A 20,323-nucleotide genomic window follows, 5' to 3' on the forward strand; every position below is an offset into this window, starting at 1 on the left:
GGAGTATGCCACGAGCAGTTGTCCAATTCCAAATCTCTACTGCTTCCATGCAAGGGGGTGAGATCCTGTGCCCTCTTGTTTGTTAAGGCAGAACAAGTCAACTTGATTGTCTGTATGGATAAGGACTACATGTTGGAGGAGACAATCTGGAATGTTTTGAGTGTTGCCTATTGCATATAGTTCCAGAAGATTGATATGGAGGGTTTGTTTGTGGTGAGACCATACTTCTTGAGTATGGAGGCCATCAAGATGAGCACCCCATTCTAACATCAAAATATCTCAGGTTAGACGTTTGTGATGACAAGGGGGCTGGAAGGGAAGACCTTAAGTGAGATTGTGAGGAATCATCCACTATTGGAGAGAGTGACGGAAGTCCGATGAGATTTGAACTGGAGCAGACAGATGTCCTGTGGCTTAAAACCATTGCTTTCAACAGGATTCATTGTGAAACTCTGAGGTCAAGACGTGCCAATGGAGTGACATGTACCTTGGATGCCATGTGATCGAGAAGGTGTAACACCTGATGTGCTGAAGTGTGTCAAAGGGAGGAGACTGACACTGGTGAATGAAATTGTCCACTCTCTGCTGCAACAGAAAGTAGTATCCTGGATAGGCCCTATGAACTCCAGGTCCTGAGAAGGGTGCAGATGTGACTTTTGGTAGTTCACGGCAAACCCAAGCAGCTCTAGATGAATTGTTGGCATACTGAGATTTGCGATGATGAAGCCAGTTGTTTAAGTAGGGAAATTAGTGAAACCCACATGTGCAAAGGGCTGCCGCCACTACCACTTGGAATTTTGTGAAGACATGAAGGGCTAAAGCCAGTCTGAAGAGCAAAACTTTGTATTGAAAATGTTGAGATCCAATGCAAAAGCAAAGATACTTTCTATAGGCAGGTAGGATGGCTATACGAGTGTAAGCCTCTGACATCCAGAGAGCAAAGCCAATTGCTTTTTCCAACAGAGGTAGAAGGGTTCCCAGAGAGATCATGCAAAACTTCTCCTTCAACAAGTATTTGTTGAGGCCTCACAGGTCTGGGATTGGTTGAAGGCCTCCGATCTTTTTTGGTTATCAGCAAATACTTCAGGTAGAACCCCTGGCCCTCTCCTGCAGAGAAACAGGTTCTATTGTGTTTAGCTGAAGAAGGGCAGAGTGTTCTTAGTGAAGGAGGGTCTTCTGGAAGGAGCTGAATGGAGACTTTTTCGGTAAGTGGTTTGGAGAAGTTGTAAGGCATAGCTGAGTGATGATCCAAAGCACACACTGATCTGTTGTTATAAGAATCCAACGTAGATGAAAGTAGATTAATATGCCTCTGATGTGGAGCTTGAGAGGAAGAAGCAGGGAAATGTTGGCAATGCTCTCTAGATAGAAGTTGTCAAAAGGAAGAATGCTATTTGGACTGAGACTGAGGTTGTGATTTCTGTGTCCTTTATTGCCTTGCATGGGGTTACTTAGCAGGAGGCCTAGATGATGAGGAAGATGGCTGATTGTAATGCTGTTTGGTGTTATAGTAATATGAGCACAATATCTACTAGATCAGTGGTTCTCAACCCTGTCCTGGGGACCCCCCAGCCAGTAGAAGGACTTGGTACTACTCAAAAGGGTCCAGGGAAGAGCAACTAAGATGGTTAAGGGGTTGGAGGAGCTGCTGTACAGTGAAAGATTAGAGAAACTGGGCCTCTTCTCCCTCGAACAGAGGAGATTGAGAGGGGACATGATCGAAACATTCAAGGTACTGAAGGGGACAAGGACAGAAACATATCTTCCAGTAGACAAGGACAGGTTGTTCACCCTCTTCAGGGTAGGGAGAACGAGAGAGCACTCTCTAAAATTGAAAGGGAATAGATTCCGTACGAACGTAAGGAAGTTCTTCTTCACCCAGAGAGTGGTGGAAAACTGGAAAGCTCTTCCGGAATCTATTATAGGGGAAAACACCCTCCAGGGATTCAAAACAAGGTTGGACAAGTTCCTGCTGAACAAGAACGTGCACTGTTAGGGCTAGTTTCAGTTAGGGCACTGGTGTTTGACCATAGGGCCACCGCGTGAGCGGACTGCTGGGCATGATGGACCGCTGGTCTGACCCAGCAATGGCAATTCTTATGTTCAAGATATCCCTAATGAATATGCATGAGAGAGATTTGCATACCTGTCACTTCCATTATATGCAAATCTCTCTCATGCATATTCATTAGGAATATCTTGAAAACCTGACTGGCTGGGGGCTCCCCAGGACAGGGTGAGAACCACTGTACTAGATGATGGTCAATCTGTTATGATTTTTTGATCTTATCTGCTACCTCCTCTATTTTATCCCCAAACAGGTCATTGCCCTTACAAGGAACAATGGAAAGTTTCCAGATCAGATACTCTAAAGTCAGGCCAAACGGCATGTAAAAAGAAACATCAAAATGCATCAAAAGTTCCTCTAGCCATATACTTCCTCGTAGTAAACAAGTTCTTAGGTAATTGCTGAAATTATTTTAGCTTGTCTGGAGGACGGAATTCCTTAAACTCTGACAGTTGTTAACGTAAGGGTTTAAAATAAATGGACATGTAGAAATGATAGTCCATGAGCATAAATGATTGGAAAATGCATCTGCCAATGTCCTGGCTTCTCCTCCTGGAGAAGCAGAAGCATAAGATCGTGAGCTGTGTGATCGTTTCAGGGCAGATTCCACAATTAATGAAAGATGTTGAAATTGAGTTCTGTCAAAGCCTGGACACTTCGGAATTCTATATATTATGTCTATTTTTTAGGAGCTACCTGGATAGGGAATTCTCCCAGTTCTTAAATAAAGCTTCTTTCATGACCCTATGCAAAAAGTACCTTAATGCATTTGTCTGGTAGTGCCTCAAAGTCAAGGAGTTCAAACAGTTCAGAGCGAGATTTAGCAGATCATTCTAATGTGCCACTGCATGTTCCTCAAGGTGCTGTCAGCATGCTACTACCATTCTCTTTCTCACCTATACATCCCGGCTTACTTCAGTTCCCCTCTCGCATACTGCCCCCATCTCCATCCCCTTAACTAGCCATCCTTCATTCTCAGGGTCAACGCACCTCACTCTGCTTTCTACTTCTGCAGAGAAGCTAAATTGCTTCTAATTCACACCATGCATTAAGTTTCAGTCATGTAGTTCATTCATTCCAGTCATGGTTTCAAATCTTGTGAAACAGCTGAATGTTCCTGCACCATGTGGCTCAAACTGACCTGAGACACAAACAGCATAGCAAAGAACAGATTATAAGAGTAGTTGTGTTTCTTGGGTAGCAATGATTGTAAATACACACACAATGAAATTGTAGCCATCAAGATGAAATTTCTCAACACTGATGACTGTCAAGCTCTGCTCTTGATTGCTCTCGTCTGAGACACAGAGACCTCAGGTTGGAACAGATTTATGCTGTCTGGCTGTACATTTTCTGACCAATAATAGCACAAAGGAAAATGAACAAAGAAATCAGCCTTCATGTGGCTTGAACACTTACAGGATAGATGATACTGCAGAGTCTCTCAAATATGAAGACGGGCGTTCTGTAGTCATCTAAGCTATATCGCTTTGCGGTTTCAATGCAAACTGCCATGAAAGCTTTTGTTTCAGATTCTGTGCCTAGAAAGCAAAAGGCAATGAATCCAGTACCAGCTCTATTTAATGCAAAGTATCCAACTGTTTACGCACACCTCAACTAATGCAGGACTAGGAAGGGTGAAACACCTGCTTTAAGAGAGATGATCCCACCAACTACAGCAAAGTATTTACCGACTGCTGAAAACTGCTTTGTATTTTCTTTTAATCAGACCCACTATGGGAAAGTAAAGTGGCTCTAGCCTGGCACCATCTAGCTTCTCTCTGAAAATGTGCATTATGTGGCTATGCTTGCCCCCTTTAACTGTGTGTGGAGAAAAAGGGAAATTATTGACACCTAAACATAAACCTTCAATTTCATGTAGGCAATCCCCAACCTAAATGTTCTCTGACAGAGGCCAATGGCGTTGAAAATTGCCTTCTGAGTGCAGGCAACGAGTAGTCACCTGTGGTCATATCTTCCAGCATCTCCAGCAGCATATCCTGGGTCTCATCGATCAGTTTAGTTCTCTGAACCACCAGCTTCCTCAGGCACAGGTAGCCGTTCAGCACAGTGCCCACAAGTCGACTTTTAAAGTGACGTTTAATAGATTCTACTTCCACAAAGGAGGAAAGAAGGCCTAGAAAAATCCAAGAAAAAAAGTTTCAAAGCTTTTTTATTTTACCCTACCTAATGTTTTTGCCCTAATTTTCTAAATCAATATTATAGTTCTCCCTGCCTACCCAATTGTTTCCAGTAAGTCATAAGTTTGTGTTTATTAAATGTTTGACTTTATTATATGGCTACATGCTAATTTTAATTATAAACTGCCTTGAAACTACGTAAAGGCGATATATCAAATTTTAAATGAACTTCAAAACTTTGATCAACCCAGAAGCCACCCCGACACCAGTGCTGTCCAATTTGCTAATTATCTCTCCCTTCTTCTCCTCTCCTCTTTCCTTTCTCTCCCCCCGTATGCAGCATCTTTCCTCGCCTCTCACCCATTCCCTTGTGTAGCAGCTCTGAGACCTCCAAAAACAGCAGCAGCCTTTCCTCTGCAGCGTCTTTCTATCCCTCCCTCCCATCCCTCTGTACAGATGAATCCCACCAACCCTCCCATCGTGAGCCTGACAAACCTCCACTCATAAGCCACTAAAACAGCAGCGGCGGCAGCACTATGAACGGGCTGCTTCGTGGCCTTTTCTGTGCCGCGTCTCCGAGTGATAAAATATTTACTCCTATTGGTTTTAAAAGTATTTCCCTGTAACTTCATTGAGTGTTGTCCCCCCACCTTAGTCTTTGTCATTTTTGATGGAGTGAGAAATGGATTCACTTGTACCCATTCTACTCCTCTCTGGATTTCTCTTTTCCAAGCTGAAGAATCCTAACTGTTTTAGTCTTTCCTTAAAACGAGAGGAGTTCCATCTAACTTTCAAACCATGTAAATTCAAAGTAAAAACCTCTTTCAGTTACAATAAGGAACACTAATATCCGAGTATCAAATTATTTCTTGATAGCTACTAGACTTCCAGAAAATATTAGGCAAAGAGAACCACCAACTTATTTGCTCAAAATTTTATCATTACTATCTTGTAATTCCTATTTACAAGACAAGATGAGCATCCATCCACTGGGATCCCACTGTTCCCCTTCTTGATCTTTTAGAAATATCACATTTGGATTTGCTGTCTCAGGAATGTTATACGGCTGGTTACAACTACACATCTCCAACGGGACCCAAGATACAAATCACTGATACTCCAGCTTCAGGATCAGTCAGGGGGCCTCCTGATTTTTGTTACTGGCTAGGAAGCAAAAAATAATCTGCAGAACTAATTCCACATCCTACTATGTGTACAAAATGTTCTCCAGAATGCTAGCGTGCCTTCAGCGCCATTTCATACCTGTTAAACTCTTCAAGGCATAACCTTGCTGTAGATCGGTGCTAAGGGTTGCTTCTTCTAAAGCAAGTAAACGAGCTATTTCCTAGACACAGAAAAGAGTCAATGAACAAAAGAAAAGCGACACTATGGAGCTGCTGTAACATGTATAACCAGGACTGGCAAAGATGTATCTTATTAAACACCTTCTAGGAAAATTCAAAAGCTAGCTGGAACTATACCCACTATAGTACTAAACTCCTAGGCACCATTTTCAGTTTCATTTTGCTGCTCCAAAGACACACGGCACTAAGGAGAGTTTGGAGATCTAATTGTTACCTTGGTGATGAGGTTGCCCACATAGGGTAGGACTCCTCTGGCTGCCAAGTAAACCTTCCAATAGGCAGGCTTGATGAGTTTTTGGTATAGGGCTAAATATTCGGCAGCACACTCTCCAGCGATGCTCAGCTCATCTAAATAACTAGGACAGAAGAACAAACGTTTATCTTCGGACATCTCGAGTGGTACAAAATACATTTCTTTTACAAAGCAGCTTTGTCAACAAAAAAAGTTAGCGATAGTTTGTACGCATGAGGGACAGTTCTAACTTCATATTTGATACCCTTTACTGAAGGGGGGGGGGAAACATGTGCCCCTCCCCTCCCTCTATGGACGTAGTGCTTATTCCTTGGATAAGTAGCATAAAATATGTTTTATACTTATTGGGGATCTTGCCAGATATTTGGAAATACAATACTAAGAACATAATAGCAGCCTTACTGGGTTAGGCCAATGGTCCATCTTCACAGTGGCCAGTCAAGGTCACAAGTACCTGGCAGAAACCCAAATAGTAGCAGCATCCATGCCACCAATCCAGGGCAATCAGTGGCTTCCCCCATGTCTGTCCCAATAGCAGACTATGGACTTTTCCTGGGTTAAAGGGATGTTACCAGTGGTGTGCCTCAAAGTTCAGTTCTTTTTAACATTTTTATAAATGATATTGCTGAAGGGTTTTCGGCAAAGATTTGCCTCTTTGCAGATGATACCAAACTCTGCAATAGAGTAGACATACCGGATGGTGTGAATAACATGAAGAAAGACCTGGCGAAGCTTGAAGAATGGTCTGAAATTTAGCAGCTAAAATTGAATGCTAAGAAATGCAAGGTCATGCATTTGGGCTGCAAAAACCCAAGCAAACGGTATAGTTTAGGGGGTGAAGAACTTATGTGCACGATGGAAGAGCAGAACTTGGGAGTGATAGTATGAGATAATCTTAAGATGGTCAAACGGGTTGAAAAGGTGATGGTAAAAGCTAGAAGGATGCTAGGTTGCATAGGGAGAGGTGTGGCCAGTAGGAAAAAAGAGGTTTTGATGCCCTTGTATAGGACTCTGGTGAGACCTCATTTAGAATATTGTGTACAATTCTGGAGGCTGCACCTTCAAAAAGTTATAAAAAGGATGGAGTCAGTCCAGAGGAAGGCTACTAAAATGGTGTGTGGTCTTCGTCATAAGGCGTATAGGGACAGACTTAAAGATCTCAATCTGTATACTTTGGAGGAAAGGCGGGGGAGGGGAGATTACATTACATTACATTAGTGATTTTTATTCCGCCATTACCTTGCAGTTCAAAGCGGATTACAGAAGAGGATTTCTGGACATGTCCAGAGGTGTTACAGAGTAGAGCAGGTTGCTTCAGAGGATTGAAATAGACACGTTTAAATACCTATGTAATATAAATGTGCATGAGTTGAGTCTCTTTCATGTGAAAGGAAACTCTGCAATGAGAGTACATAGGATGAAGTTAAGAGGTGATAGGCTCCGGAGTAATCTAAGGAAATACTTTTTTACGAAAAGGGTGGTAGATGTGTGGAAGTGTTTCCCGGAAGAGGTGGTGGAAACAGAGACTGTGTCTGAATTCAAGAGGGCCTGGGACAGGCACGTGGGATCTCTCAGAGAGGGAAACAGATAATGGTTACTGTGGATGGGCAGACTAGATGGGCCATTTTTATCTGCCCTCATATTTCTATGTTACATGGATCTTCAGTCTGTCCCACTATGGCGACTGATGTCTGGTGCCTGTGAGGGCTAAGATGAGGCTTTCATACACTGGGTAAGGGTACTGGCATTGCAAGTTCTAACTGATGTGTTCCCAGCTCAAAAACCTACCCTATATGCAGGTAAGTAAGGGCAGAACAGGGAGGATGGGGATGTAGGGAATGATCATGTCGTTTTCCTCCATACCTGGTAAGAAGATCAAGAACCTGCTGCCTACGGCTGGGGATCGTTGCTAGAGCCTCAACAATGGTACACGCGGCCTGACGTGCGGCCTGGGTGGCTGGGGTAAACAGTACCTGAAAACGAAAAGCCAGGATTCAACAAGTGTGCTGTGATATTCACCAGAACTGCAAATCAAAACATCCTTCTGCTCCCTTCATCAGTATACCTGTACTGTTTCTTTACTGACCTGATGAGGACAGCAGACATTAAGGAGGCCATATAAGCCTTCACTTGTAATATTTTTATTTCTCCCTTTCAAAAGGATTACAAGGGTGGCTCTTTATTTAGACCTTTAAAGACTACTGAAGAGAAGGTATTTACTCCCCTTGTATGAAGCTGTATAGATTTCTGGTGGAAGGTCGAGCTTTTTTTTTTTAAATTATGTTGTTTCAATTTTATTTTTTATATTTCATCTTTAGATTCTAGGTCTCTTTTCAACATCCAAAAAATGGAAAACACCTTCAACACAGCTCTCCCAACCTCCTTCTGGTCTACCACCTGCTCCCAGTTCATCTTCCATCAATCTCTTCCTCCTCCCCAGACAGGCCAAATTCTAATCCTCCCAGCACTTTTTCACCTCTGCTCAGCTGCACCACAATCTCTCAACCCCCAAAGCCCACCCAACCAGTCTCTCATCCAGCAAGCTCCCACTCTGTCTTTCTCCCTCCAGCCTTGCTCTCTGCAGTCTCTCCTTACCACTCTCTTCCCTCCTGCTCTGTGCCAAAACTTCTGCTTTCTCAGTCACTTCCTAACAATTAGTCTCTCTCAAATCCATTCTTCCATTCTTACTAATTCTTCTCCCTGCAAGTAATTTGCCAATTCACTAGTCTCTCCCCCAATGCATTCCTTTACCGCCTGTTTTCCCTTCATCCTCAGGTACCACCCTCCATTTCTTTTTCCCTCCCACCAGTCCTCAACACTCTCTCTAGCTTACCCAATTCCCTCTCTCCAACTTCTTCCTATAATCTCCTTTCTCCTGCCAGCTGCTCCCCACCAATCTTTTTCCCTTTCACCTTCCTCCAGCAAATTTATCTGCAAGCAAATTTCAAGGGAAGCGCAGGTACCTGCAGACTTTTGCAAGCATGGATGTCATCTGATCCTTCCTTCCCCTCCCTGCCTTGAGACCTTTGGAAGTCATCTCTCTCTGGTCCCTGCAATAGATGCTCATCCTCCTGAGTCCTTGCTCTCCCCCATGCACCTTCCCCAGTTCTATTCCCATCCGCCCTGTTCCACCCCCCCCTTCCTCTACCTTCTCCGTTGTTTCTTTCCTATTCTCTTTTCTGTACTTCCACTATGAACCTTTCTCGAGTGCCCCCCCCCCCAACAATGGCCCCTTCCCAAATCCCTTTCTTGCAATACCTTCTCAAGTGCTGTTCTACCATCCTTCCTTCACGACCCCTTCTCAAGTGCTTTCGCTCCCCTCTAACCCCCCTCAGTTAGTCTCCTCATTCAGAGCAGCTTTTCTTTCAGAGAACACGTGAATGCAGTCAAGAACACTCATGAAAGGTATTACCACGCTTCCTTCCTCCTCCTCTACAAATCATATGGACCAGTTACTAATGAAGGTGCTTCCCCTCAGCGCAGCTGGAAGCTGCTGCTGGTGGTGATCAGCCAGGCTGTTCCCTGCCTGTTGTTCTTCCTGGTGTTGAAGGTCAGCCAAACTTTGCCCTACCATCTCTCTTAGCTTTTGGGGGGCTCTTTGTGGCAGCAGCTTCTCTTTAATCCTTGCCACTATTTTTTTCTCTTGCAGCCTTAGAACAGGGATCCTCAGGAGTGAAATTAGCCTGCTCTTTCTTCAGCAACTATGCTTTGGTTGCTTCCCCTCTGATTGATTCTTTTGCTTTAGAAAAATGGCTACTATATGCATTAATCGGCTTTTGCTTTCAGAGAATGTTTTTCTTTGTTCCTGGAGGAGAAGTTCTTATAGGACCATTACTAAAGAAGAGAGTGAAAAATCACCTTACCTGGAATAAGTACCATGCAATCTTGCTACCTTTCCATTTTCTGCCAGGTATGGTCATTATTGGCAAGAGGATTCTAGGCTAGATAGATCCCAGTAGGACAACTCATGTTTTGGAAGTCTCTGTACTACAGAGGTGCTATTTCTATCCAGGTCATTTGTTCCAACTGTATTGTTGTAATAGATTCTCTTTACAATTCTGAATAACTATGCTTCATGTACAAAATTATTTGGCATGGGAGCGAGTTCCTGGTAGATACCAAAAGGAAAATCCACCTGCAAATATCCTTAGGAGCTAGATAGTTACGGACCATCTAAAATACAACAGCTTGCCTGTTTTTTGGCTGCCAACTGAAGCACGAATTCAGTTCAAGTTATGCATGATAATCTTCATATTTTACAAGGAAATACTAAGAGATCAGTATCTTTACATGATTCACTAATATTGCACTTTCCAGATCCTAAGGGTCTTTGTTCAGAAAGAATATTTGCAGCTGGATTTTCTTATTTCGTATGGAAGTCACGTCCACATCAGATCAACACAAAGATTACTTGGTATTTTGAAAGGTGTTGAAAAATTATTTTAAAGAGATAATTGGAAGGTTGATGCTTTATGATGTAAGTGAATTTATAATAGTTTCTGGCTTTTCTTCTTCTAGTTTTAGAATCCGCATAGAATTGTTTGATGTTATTTTGTAGAATATAAGCAATTTTATATTGTGAAACCATTGGCCAGGTGATTTGCTCCAGGCTTGACTGTAGCTTTGTTCCCTGTTTGTCTGCTTATAAATGTTCTAAACTGTATTATTGCTATTTCCTGAAAGCTTTTATAATTTATAACCCCTGGAGTGTTATTTCCAACTAGGCATGCATAAATTTTGATAAAACAGCAGCTCCTGAAAGCCAGTTAAAGATAATAATAATAATAGCTTTATTTATATCCCGTCATACCTATTCAGTTCAAGACGGTATACAGTCAAGTAGAAATAAGAACATAAGAATTGTCGCTGCTGGGTCAGACCAGTGGTCCATCATGCCCAGCAGTCCGCTCACGCGGTGGCCCCTAGGTCAAAGACCAATTCCCTGAGTCTAGCCTTACCTGCGTACGTTCTGGTTTAGCAGGAACTTGTCTAACTTTGTCTTGAATCCCTGGAGGGTGTTTTCCCCTATGACAGACTCCGGAAGAGCGTTCCAGTTTTCTACCACTCTCTGGGTGAAGAAGAACTTCCTTATGTTCGTACGGAATCTATCCCCTTTCAATTTTAGAGAGTGCCCTCTCGTTCTCCCTACCTTGGAGAGGGTGAACAACCTGTCCTTATCTACTAGGTCTATTCCCTTCAGTACCTTGAATGTTTCGATCATGTCCGGGAGAAAAGGCCCAGTTTCTCTAATCTCTTACTGTACGGCAACTCCTCCAGCCCCTTAACCATTTTAGTCGCTCTTCTTTGGACCCTTCTGAGTAGTACCGTGTCCTTCTTCATGTACGGCGACCAGTGCTGGATGCAGTACTCCAGGTGAGGGCGCACCATGGCCCGGTACAGCAGCATGATAACCTTCTCCGATCTGTTCGTGATACCCTTCTTTATCATTCCTAGCATTCTGTTCACCCTTTTTGCTGCCGCCGCACATTGCGTGGACGGCCTCATTGACTTGTCAATCATAACTCCCAAGTCTCTTTCCTGGTATCATGGCAAATGAAGATTACAGCATTTTTTTTCGAGGGAGGGAGAGAAGAAGGGGATTGGCAGGCAAGAGGGGGTGCATGTTGGGATTGTAGATGGGATGGATGGGTTTCGAGGGATCAGACAAACTTGTTGAATAAGTGGGATTTCAGAGATTTTCTGAAGTACTGGTATGATGGAGAATTCAAGAGGATATACTAAGTCTAATGAAAATATATCACCTATAACTTGTTTATTGACCTCTCTTTCCAGTTAAGATATCTAATGAGGACATGTTCTCCTACTTCACCTCCAAAGGATGATGAGACTGAGAGCCTGCTGAAGTTGATATGTTTGTGTACCTTCCACATAAACCAAGTGTCCTGCAAGGTTATCACGGAACTGATTACAACACTCACATAAGTCTTCATACATTTGTTGTATTCAGTCTTGTTAATGACACGGCCTTCTATTATCACTGTTTTAACACAAACTCATTTCCATACTCACCTGGCGCAACCAGTTATTGTGTCCCAGCTTCAGATCCAACGGGGTCGTTCTTTTCCCCTGTCGACTCATGAATTGCTTCCATTTCCACACATATTTCTCTAGTAAGTACATCTGGCGAAGCTCCAATCGACTGGGTGATTTCCCGTTGGCATCTAGGCCTGCAACATATATCAGGAGCAAAACCTGTGTTTACATACAGGCAAACAGGCTATAAAACAATCCAGAGGCATAATAATTTGACGGGAAAACACCTCTTGCTCCTGCCCTGGCTGATGATTCCTACTGGACAAACCTGTGATTCCACCTGAAAAGGCACCCAGCAAATAGTACCTGTAGCCTGAAAACATTGAAACACAAATGGTTTTGTACTAAGTAGCTAAAAATTAAACACTTCAATTGAAAATGTATGAAACAACTAAGTATAATACACAAGGAAAAGCTGGCCTAAAGCCTTGGTAAGCTACTTAGCAGCTGGATAGCAAAGAGCTCAGTGTCTTCTGACAGTGTGTATAAGGATACACACTGAATAATGCTGGGGTTGATATTTTTTTAAAGTCCACAGTCTTAGCCTCTTTCTATTTGTTGTGATGGCAGATAGACCAGTACGATCCTAGGGTCAAACCTGCTGCTCCTTACAGGTTATCCCTCTCTATGCTCTTATTTTGAGTCATTTCTGTTTTCCTTTGTGTGAATATATTTTTCAGCCTATCCTCTTGTCACACAGGGATCCCCTTGTCTTTATTCCATGCCTTTTAAAATTGTGTTTCTGTTCTCAGAACATCCTGAGGAAGAGCTTAAATATTGAACTAAGGCCAGTATTGGGCAGACTTGCATGGTCTGTGTCTGTCTGTATATGGCCATTTGGGAGAGGTTGGGCTGGGGAGGGCTTCAATGGCTGGGACGGTGTAGATGGGCTGGAGTCGGTTTTGACGGAGATTTCGGCAGTTAGAATAGTACCAGGTAGAGCTTTGGATTCTTGCACAGAAATAGCTAAGAAGGAAAAATTTAAATTGAATCAGGTTGGGCAGACTGGATGGACCATTCGGGTCTTATCTGTCATCATCTACTATGTTACTATGTGAATCCACCACCCTCTTCATGAAGAAATACTTTCTGAGGTTGCTTTTCAGTTTCCCTCTTTGCAACTTCATTTCATGTCTTTTAGCTCTCTATAGTTCTCCCTGTGATTGGAAAGGTTTTGTTTGTTAAAAAAAGATTATGTACTTAGCTTTAAGTTTTATTTAAAATTTGATTTAAATGTTTATAAGAAAATTTCTAAGCGATTTACAGTATTAATAAAATATGTTTGAGACATATAAACGTCAGACATTATTCAAGACAGACTTTATAGGGTGGGATAGAAGGCAAAATTACAATTTAGATAGGAAAGCACAAAAGAGGGGAAAACACCAGGAGAGGGTCAGAAGTTAACTAGAATATAACTACATGTGTATAGGCCTGGACTATGATTATGACAACGAAAGCTCTTTTCCAGTAGATAGGTGAGACATTCTAGATAATAGGGTTATTTTCCCATATTCGCATGCTGCAGAAGGAATCCACTCTGGATTTTTCATTCTGCCTCTGTAGTGCTTCACTGAATATCCTGATGCATAGGAAAAGAGAGGGAGGCTGAGTGAATCTCCCGAAGCAGAAGGTCCACAACACGTGGGGGCTCCTTGTGTCTTACTTGAAGTGCAACACCGAGGAAACTTTAAGAATAAGCTCCTGGAGCTCTTCCCGCTGAAAAATGTGCACCACAGATGCATTCTCACCAGCTGGCGGAACTGAAAAACCTCTGCCAGAGGCCTCCGTGCCCCCAAGAGGATCTTGGATGTCTACCAAGGTGTCCAAGTCCTCCTCAAACGAAAACTGCTCTCTGTACAAAAACAAGAGACCCTCAGCCGCTTGGATGAAAGTGTGTATGTGTGTGTGTGACAAAACTGGAGCTAAGGAGGGCCGAACACGGGTGGACACAGAGGAAGAATCCCCCCCCCCCCACCCCGAGACGGAAGCAGGACCCACAGCTACTGCTTGAAGATAAGCCTTGCAAAAGGCTGAAACAAAATCAGGGGGAAAATCCCTGGCGGCCCAATGGGACTCACTGCCATAGCAGGAGACCCAGCAGAAACCTGCCCCTGTCTCTCCAATACAGGGAGAAGGCCACCTGAGGCTTTAGACAAGATGGAGGAGCTTCCTGCCAAAACTCGACGAAAAAACCTCCCCTGAGGCCTGCAGCGTCTGAGGCCTGAACCACCCCAACTGCTAAAGCAGGCAAGCTGGCAGTAGTAGTAAAGGAGTCCCCAGCACTGTTGGCGGTAAGGGAAACCTTATTTCCCTGAGCATCGGTGGCTGGGGGGGAATCCCTGTGTGGATGGCAAGGGAAGCCCGGGCTTCCCTACTGCCTGCTGCCAGTGTGCGAGGCACTCATGACGGGGATCCCTGGACAAAGCTGACGAGGATTCCCCTTCTCGGCAGCTGGCACACCACAAGCACAAGTTGGCCGCATCGACCTCGCGTCTGGAGCAATATGCAACCTAGCTAAAAAAAAAGTGGCGGCTAGCAATAAAAATCAATTACAGACAATTGAAGGCTTCCCTTCAGACCGGCACTTCCTAGTCTTTGACTCATCTATGAGTGCAACTATTGGCAGAGAAATTATTTTAGTAATGATACATTTTTCCATTGCAAGAAATACAGAATGATCTAAACATGGTAAAATGTAATCTTTGTAAGAGACAGACTACCTCGGACAGGCAGGCACTTTTTCCAGGCCTCATATGATGCTTTAGGGTCCCTCTTGAGCCACATCTGAGCCTGGGCATGGATCTCATTGCTGTAAGGTTTAACAGTAGTAAGTGCCTCAATTGGAGCATCCTAGAAAACACAGAAAAACCTCTGATGGATTGAACTAGAGTAAGTAAACCATGATCAATCAATATAATCAATTTAGAGGCACAGGAAAAATAAGACATGCTTCTTTCCATGGTAATCTCTTCCATTCTCTAGCTCCAGAAAATGCCCCCCATCTCCTTACAAACTGGGCAAGAGGGGATCCTCAGGCCAGTCCATTTCATCTCCCATCAGTGTGGGCTTGTTAGGAGCTGAATCTCCAAGACATAGCCACCCCCCTCACTTAAGGGCTCCACCCAGCTGCAGAATTGCCCCTTATACACAAGTGCAACTACATAGAATTGGGGGCATTGATTCTTTTAAATTGGCAGAGAACCCACTCTTTTTTGGACTGTTCGATCCTTTTGTATGGGGACAGACATAAGAACATAAGAAGTTGCCTCCACTGGGTCAGACCAGAGGTCCATCCTGCCCAGCGGTCCGCTCCTGCGGCGGCCCATGAGGTCCGCGACCTGTGAAGTGGTTACTGACCATTTCTATAACCTACCTCAAATTCTATCTGTACCCCTCTATCCCCTTATCCTCCAGGAACCTATCCAAACCTTTCTTGAACCCCTGTACAGAGTTCTGGCTTATCACCTCCTCTGGAAGCTTGTTCCATGTGTCCACCACCCTCTGGGTAAAAAAGAACTTCCTAGCATTTGTTCTAAACCTGTCCCCTTTCAATTTCTCTGAGTGACCCCTAGTGCTTGTGGCTCCCCACAGTTTGAAGAATCTGTTTTTATTCACTTTCTCTATGCCCTTTAGGATTAAATTCCCTATTTTTCTGATTAGTATGTATTTGCATGCCTAAAGCACTATTATTAAAGATCTCAATCTGTATATTTTGGAGAAAGGCAGGAGAGGGGAGATATGATAGTCGTTTAAATACCTACATGGAATAAATGTGCATGAGATGAGTCTCTTTCATTTGAAAGGAAACTCTGCAATGAGAAGGCATAGGATGAAGAGGTGATAGGCTCCGGAGTAATCTGAGGAAATACTTTTTTACGGAAAGGGTGGTAGATGCGTTGAATAGTCTCTCGGAAGAGGTGGTGGAAACAGAGACGGTGTCTGAATTCAAGAGGTCCTGGGATAGGCACGTAGGATCTCTCAGAGAGAGAAAGAGATAATGGTTACTGTGGATGGGCAGACTAGATGGGCCATTTGGCCTTTATCTGCCGTCATGTTTCTATAATTTGTCCAAACCTTTCTTAAAACCAGCTAGGCTGTCTGCTTTTACCACAACCTCTGGCAACGTGTTCCAGAGCTTAACTATTCTCTGAGTGAAAAAATATTTCCTCCTATTGGTTTTAAAAGCATTTCCCTGCAGTTTCATCGAGTGTCCTCTAGTCTTTGTCATTTGTCACTTAGGATTTGGAGTGGAGTAGAACGGGTACAAGTGGATTGATTTTTCACTCCGTCAAAAATGACAAAGACTGGGGGACACTCAATGAAGTTACAAGGAAATACAGTACTTTTAAAACCAATAGGAGGAAATATTTTTTCACTCAGAGACTAGTTAAGCTCTGGATCACGTTGCCAGAGGTTGTGGTAAAAGGTTCTGGAATACAAATGTCCCTTTACTTTACATCTTTTTCCCCCAATTTCTATGGAATTCATTAGAAAGTGATAACAACTGAAATGGCCAAACTTTCTCATATGCTTTGGGATTGAAGAAAAGTAAAAGTGCAAGTCTTGAAAGACAGACAAGGGATGCACTGAAATGCTCTGCTCTTTTGCTATTCACTACTAGCCACCTTTTCCCCCGAGGTATCACTGTAAAGTCTTCAAAGGTCAGTACCTTGTTCTTCTTGCTGGTCGGAGAGGGAGGCTTGATCAGTTTTTGGAGAATTTTCAGGCACATGAGGGTAATGTTTTCCACAACAACTGGAGTTTTAATATTCACTGCCATCAGGAAAAGGCTCAGAGCTGCAGACAGGGAACAAATCATATTGCGATAGGTCACTGGGAGAGAATCTTATTTACTTTTATCATAAGAGCTGCCATACTGGGACAGACCGGTCCATCAAGCCCAGTATCCTGTTTCCAACAGTGGCCAACCCAGCTCCCAAGTACCCAGCTAGATCACTTCCCAAGCCATTATGGACTTCTCTTTTAGGAAATGAGCCAAACCTTTTTTAATTGATTTCACCACATTATCTGGCAGAAATATTTTCTCCAGTTTGATTTAAATCTACTACTTAGTAGTTTCATCGCATGCCCCTTTCCACTCCACTGCTACTTTGAGTTCATGGTTCACACATCCTATAAAGTCTGAAGACTAGCTATTCCCCCTTATTCTCCCTGCACAACACTCATTACCCTCCTCTCTCAAACCTTTTCATCTCACTCTCCTTTCCAGCTCTATTCACCGTCATCGCACACTTCCCTCTTGGCTTCTTCCAAAGCATGAAGAAAGTTTTGGGGGCTTGTCTGTAGCAACTGTGGGGATGGAGTGAATTAATATGTACCTTTCCTGCCTCCTCTCTTCTTCTGATTGATGACAAGAACAGTGGAAGGGAGGATAATGCAATAAATAAATGAAATTATTAAACAATTAATTTTACCTATATTGATAACTATATCAGGGCCATCATAGCATCTGGTAAATAAAGTATTAATTCTAAATCACAATCCCTATTAAATATCTAAAGCAAACAGTGGTGGACATATCATAAATTATACAGACTTCAGTCTTTGGAACCTCTTATGATGTATATTGTTATAATCATCTATGTCCACCACCCCCTACTGAAAAGTTTTTTCATTATTATTCAACCACCTAATTTTATTCCCTAGTAAATTAATTATCACTAATTTTAATATTATAATATATATTATTATTATATTATGTTCTTGTCATCGATTATTTGATTTTCAGGGATGATACATATTTAAGGCCTTATTATATACTTCTGGACAGGAAGCAGCAACAGCAGCACAAAGGATGGCTCCGCCCCCTTTATACTTCCTGCTGAAGTACGAGGGACAGGCTCTAACGCTCCCGTTGTAACTTCATGGATTTGGAAAAAGGGAGGGGCATCAGTGGCAGAAAAGAGGTGTGTAGTGGTATTGTGGAGGTAGGAGAAAATTACTGGTGAGTGTGGGAAGGAATCTATGGTGGTGCAAACACATTGCTGGTTCTTTGATTCTTGGGAGCAAGAGTCAGATTTTTTTGGCATTGTAATATATTGTGGCCATGATTATTATGTAGATATGGTATTTTACATGCACGATATGTTGATATTATATGTACCAAATTGTGCTCTTTTATTGATTTCTACCTAATTATTACATTACTCTAACTAAGAAGCTTTGCCCTTCTTGTTGAACCAGACATGTTGATTTATCATAATCAGAAACTGAAGACTAGCAGGAGGGAAAGGAGGTGCTAGAATGGGTACAGGGGACCCTGCCAAGGGTGAGAAAAGTTAAGTGTTCTGCCTTCTACCCTCACACAGAAGTTTATAAATCTTTATTAAGTTTTAAGGCCAATCACCATCAGGGTAAGCACTTATAATCATAGTCAATAACAATGCATAAAGACTTTCCCTTCCATTACATTTTCATCAAGGAATAAAACAAAGCAAAGAGATAAGCATCCCCCTTACCACCCCACCCCCGGATGTGTGTGCAAATAAACAAAAAGATAAAAGGCAACTATAATGAAGTAATAAAAGACGTCAATGGGCCCCAAACCAATTTAAATGAATTTCTATTCCCCAACATGTCTGCGTTCATTTTCTTGTACCTGTAGCAAAAGCATAAATTTGCCCACCAAAAAGGAAAATCGAGGTGATCATAATTTTTCCAATTCCAAGTAACCATTTGTATGGCCACCCCGGACATAATCAGGAAAAGTCGGCAGGCTTAAGATGCAATAACGTCCCACATATGACAACCTTATATGTCAATGGAATTGATGACTCCAGAATATTAATTTGTCCCCAAATTGACCTCCAAAAATTAAGTATCAAGTGTCCCAATGTCAAGATGGCAGTGCCCTCAAAGGTTTTTCAAAATATTGTTTAAATTTATATCATTATATCAAATATTGTTTAAATTTATATATAGTGCTACCACACTGGACTGCAGGAATCAACAGCGGACAAGTGGCATTCTGAGATTCCCCTTGTGTCTTTTAAAAGTATTATAAGCTGCTTCATAAGGAATGATATAAATTTAAACAATATTTTGAAAAACCTTTGAGTGGATTGATATTATAGAGTGCCTAATAGGATTGTGATTCTCAAGATGACAGTGCCAGCATCTATTAGACTTAGAACTATCTAACTTCTGTAAACGAACTGGGGTCCAGAAAGTTCTATGCAACAAAAAAAGCCAAGTTTGTCTCATAGATGCTGACGCTGTACATCTCATCCTCCAAATCCAAATTCGTGGCCACTGAGATTAAGCAGCAGATTTCTCTCACGGAAGTTTAGCAATTAGCTCGCCTGGTTCTGAACTAGGCTCACCGAGGGCCCGTTTGTTAATAACCATGACCTGGAACCCTCCTTTTTTTTTCCCATAAACTCACCACAGCGTAGGCGCAGTTCCCAGCAGCCATCTTCCTTTGATATGGAATCTGTCAGCAGCAACATTTCATACTGGAGGCTGCTGGCCTAAAACACAAAACAATTATCTGCATCTTGCTACTCTCATTCTTTCTTCAATTCAGCCTGATACACACTTCCTCCATTTCTGCCAATTTCATCTGCAGTATGACTAAAATGCACAGCTAACTTCTGAAACTTGAGAAAGTTACATTCAGGAAAACAGAACTTCTGCTTTTCTTGATTGGAGATTCAAATATAAGCTATAAAACTGGTAAAAAGCTGCGTCACTGGCAGTTTTGAGATTCCCAGGACTGGGATGAAAAAAATGCACTGCAAGGCCTTTTCAGGTTTCGAAAAACTTAAGACGGTAGCACTGTTTAGCTTAACAAAGAATGCACTGTCTCTACTGAGCTTTAAATTGGTAAAACTATTTTTCTTGTTTATTACTGGTATGCATGAGAACTTTTATTCTCAGTGCCTATCAAATTTTTTGTAGGGAAATAAAAGCTTTGTTATTCAGCAAATATTCAAAAGGCAAGGATTTAAGGAAGGATATGAAATTCTGAAGAGGATATCAGTTTTATCTTATAGTTCATTTTGCGTTTTCCTGGAAATTACCAGATCCTCTCTTATTGTAATCTGCCTAAAACTGCAAGGTTAATTAATAAATGTGATGCAACTAAGGATACAATGGATTAGAAATATTGTTTAAATAAACATACAGCAATACTAGAGACAGAACTAGCACTGCAAATGCATTACCTTATCCTTTCAATGAAATGATCAATTCATCTATGTGAAATAAACACGGTCTTATACAAATTAACCAAATTCATGCCAGAGACATAACCGAAAGCACATGTAAGCTCTTACCAGGTCTGGGTTGGCCCAGTGTCCTTTAAGCGCAGCAGACACCTTCCCAATGATTAAATCATTCATTTGCTGAGTAGCTTCTTGATTATCTCTAATTCAAAACAAAAACCAAAAGCACGTGAAGAGGGATCTGGGTGCTGGGC

The 20,323-nt window shown here is 42.3% G+C and overlaps 1 protein-coding gene across 10 annotated transcripts in view; it reads right to left on the bottom strand.

Annotated features, from left to right (window-relative positions):
• UBR4 (ubiquitin protein ligase E3 component n-recognin 4) overlaps positions 1 to 20,323 on the bottom strand; it is a 283,469-nt gene that overhangs the window by 49,199 nt on the left and 213,947 nt on the right. For all 10 annotated transcript variants that reach the window (XM_033921741.1, XM_033921740.1, XM_033921739.1 and 7 more), the window contains 10 exons: positions 20,181 to 20,271; positions 19,289 to 19,373; positions 16,553 to 16,680; positions 14,604 to 14,733; positions 11,857 to 12,014; positions 7,690 to 7,799; positions 5,788 to 5,929; positions 5,473 to 5,554; positions 4,032 to 4,205; positions 3,488 to 3,609 (listed from right to left, as the gene is read on the bottom strand). In XM_033921741.1, coding sequence (XP_033777632.1) covers positions 3,488 to 3,609; positions 4,032 to 4,205; positions 5,473 to 5,554; positions 5,788 to 5,929; positions 7,690 to 7,799; positions 11,857 to 12,014; positions 14,604 to 14,733; positions 16,553 to 16,680; positions 19,289 to 19,373; positions 20,181 to 20,271 — 1,222 coding nt within the window. The remainder of the gene's footprint in view (positions 1 to 3,487; positions 3,610 to 4,031; positions 4,206 to 5,472; positions 5,555 to 5,787; positions 5,930 to 7,689; positions 7,800 to 11,856; positions 12,015 to 14,603; positions 14,734 to 16,552; positions 16,681 to 19,288; positions 19,374 to 20,180; positions 20,272 to 20,323) is intronic.

This window comes from Geotrypetes seraphini, chromosome 15, assembly GCF_902459505.1.
Source record: "Geotrypetes seraphini chromosome 15, aGeoSer1.1, whole genome shotgun sequence".
Taxonomy (NCBI): domain Eukaryota; kingdom Metazoa; phylum Chordata; class Amphibia; order Gymnophiona; family Dermophiidae; genus Geotrypetes; species Geotrypetes seraphini.